The 2,808-nt window shown below is 40.8% G+C and overlaps 1 protein-coding gene across 1 annotated transcript; it reads right to left on the bottom strand.

Moving 5' to 3' along the window:
* Window positions 1-397: 397 nt before the first annotated feature.
* On the bottom strand, window positions 398-2,051 carry LOC113029666 (E-selectin-like). The gene is made up of 4 exons (XM_026180651.1): window positions 1,957-2,051; window positions 1,520-1,864; window positions 1,346-1,434; window positions 398-1,262 (listed from the first exon to the last, which is right to left on the bottom strand). Exons 1-4 carry the CDS (start codon window positions 2,003-2,005, stop codon window positions 1,137-1,139), a joined length of 609 nt encoding a protein of 202 aa, XP_026036436.1. The 5' UTR covers window positions 2,006-2,051; the 3' UTR covers window positions 398-1,136.
* Window positions 2,052-2,808: the final 757 nt, after the last annotated feature.

Genomic DNA, 2,808 nt, shown 5'->3' on the forward strand with positions numbered 1-2,808 from the left:
CGCTTGGCTCCAGCCAGGTCTCCCTCATGCATGAGTAAACCAGAAAACTTTGGTGCCTTGTGTCTTGCTTTTTGCTGCGTAGCAGATTGTCCTTAACGTTCCAGCGGATGGGTTCAAGCTACGAACCTATCAATCGCACATCTTCTCAAACGTATACTTTTCCACAGGGAAAACCTTCAAAATATCCCCTCTGGATTGTGACAAATTAATGTTCAGATTTTTACCCTTACTGTTTCATAAATGGTTGAGAGAAAATGAGAATTTTTTTTTCACAAATGAAATTTTAATTGCAGCAATTTTTTTTAAAGAATTGTAGCAGACAAAAACAAAAGAAGAATGAAATGATAATAAAAATCGAATAATAATCAAATCACATCAATTACAATTGTCTAACTAATCTACTCTGAGCTAATGCTGACTCTGTTCTTATCTTTAAGAGGTGAGAGGTTGGAGAGGAGACGGGCACATCAGCCCTGAAGATCTGTTATCTCAGTGTTCTAATGAAAATAATCCATTAGGAAAACAATAGATTTCTTCTGAAATAATCCATCACAGCCACTTTCATAAGCAGAGAAAAATCTAATTCAATTAAAGTGTCTGTCAAGATGACGTCCAGCCTGCATTAAAACTGCACACAGTTGAAAGTGAGCGTCCAAATTTAAATCGGGTAAGGTCTGATACTCTTATGGTTACATTTTTGTGGTTATCAAACAGTCTGAGCAAAAACAGGAAATAAACAGTACAACGTTTTGTTCAGGGGAGTTTTTTTTTTTTTCTTGCTTCGCATCTCCTCACTTTCATGTTTACCATTTCTTTAAGTCAGCAGAGGTTACTGTCACAATCAAACAGAAATATGGATCCTAATAAACTGCTTGCACAAAAAGCCAGAACAGTGTCTATAGTGCTGAGACAGATGAATTCAAGAAACTACAGCCTACAAAAACTTCAAGATGAACAACAAAATTAGTGCAGGGACCTCTAATTAAAAGATTTTCTGAAAAACTACAACCGTAGCTGAACAAACAAGTTATTGGTGGCACTTCTGCAATCAATATACTCTGAAATAAAAGATTTAAAGGATGAGACAGCTCAGCACAGCATGTTATTAACTTCACACATGAAGTGGTTCAGTCCAGTCAGACTTCAGTTTTGCAGCCACCGTCCACATCCTGCTTCTTTGACTGGTCGTCACGGTAACTCTGGACTTTCCTCCAACGAATCCTGAAGTCTGTCAGTCCTTCTGACAGCATGAGGCCTGACAGCTGGACAAAATGTGCAGATGATGAAAAACATGAAGCATAGTTTGAACTTGTGTCAAGTTTGTGTTGGTGACTGAACTGCTGACCTGCTGTGAAACCTGCTGCTGGATCTCTGTGCTGTGCATGTCTGCCTCTGACTGTAGCTTCATTTTCAGCACTGTTTGCTTTGTCACTGCTAAAAATGAACCACATATAAAAACACAAAGATCAGTATTTTACACGATGACAGGATCTTACAGTGTTTGCATTCTGGACCTCACCTGTGAAACAGAAAACATAGGCTGTGTCGAACCAGGCGGAATCAGACCATGTCCCTTCCTTAAAATTTATTGTTGCAAAGTACTGAATTGAATTGTAGTTATTAGGCTCAGAAGGATTCCAGTTAGTGAATGTGGAGGTTGTGTTGTCAGACCAGAAGGCCCAGGGATCCCTGTAGAGGCCAATCCACACATACTGAACCCCTGATCCTTTCAAAGTGAGCGTGATGTTGGATTTCTCCTCTTTGCTTCTTATACTGGTCAGGTCTGTGTGGTATGTCCTGCAGTACGACTGAGCCGCTGACCAGGTTTGGTTCTCCATCACTAAGATGTAACTTGTATTTTTGGCTGTGAACAAATAAAAAGGATGAATTTTCAAACACACATTATGAAACTCGTAAAATTGTAGGACAACTAGGGCAAGAAATCTTTTTTCCTACCATTGTAACACAGGAAAGGGTAAGAAGCTCCACAGGGTCTATCATTCATCTGTGTTTGTCCCTGAAGAGCCACACAGTATTCCTTTGCATTTGCACAGTTTGGTTGGCCGTTAGCCCAGATCAAAAATTCATGTGTACTGCCAACATAAAAAAGTTTTTCCTCCATGGACCACTTCCAGCTGTAACGATCATCATACAGCCCTATCCAAGCCCCAATACTGAGCCTTGGTGACATTGAGAAAAGCAGTTGGTTGATGTCGCTGTTGTAGATGGTGACCAAGTCAGTGAAGTGTTCTCTGCAGTAACTCTGAGCTTCATGCTGGGTCATCAGCATTTTCACAAAGTGGTATTCTCTGGAGTGGGGAGGAAGAGTGGAAAGTCCTCCTGAGAAAAATATAAATATAAAAATATAAAGGGCCGTTGTCAATATGCGTACTTGTGCGTACTTGCGTTCTCGTGTACTCGTGATACGTCATCAGTCGGAGACAAAGTACTGTTCCAATTCGAAGCAGGCATCAAGCCGAGAACGCGAAAAAGTCCCGGATGTGTTCTTGTTCCGTCTGTTTTATCAAGCATGCATCGGTGGTGGTAAATATCCCAGAATGCATTTCGTCCAAAACTCAAACGCGGCAATGGCGGACGAGCGGGGCTAAAAACTTTTAAATATTACTCTTTCTGGGTCACAAAATAAACTTTTAAGTTATTTTCAAGCGAGAATGCAGCTGTGTAAACTTCAAATATCTGCTCGATTTATCAAGATATCATATATTTCCAAACGTGCTCCGACGTTTTCGGAGACGTCTGTGACCCGCCAGCTCCATAGCAGACAGCGAGGTCGAGGGTTATTAGAGC

Source organism: Astatotilapia calliptera, chromosome 9 (assembly GCF_900246225.1).
Source record: "Astatotilapia calliptera chromosome 9, fAstCal1.2, whole genome shotgun sequence".
NCBI classification, from domain to species: Eukaryota; Metazoa; Chordata; class Actinopteri; order Cichliformes; family Cichlidae; genus Astatotilapia; species Astatotilapia calliptera.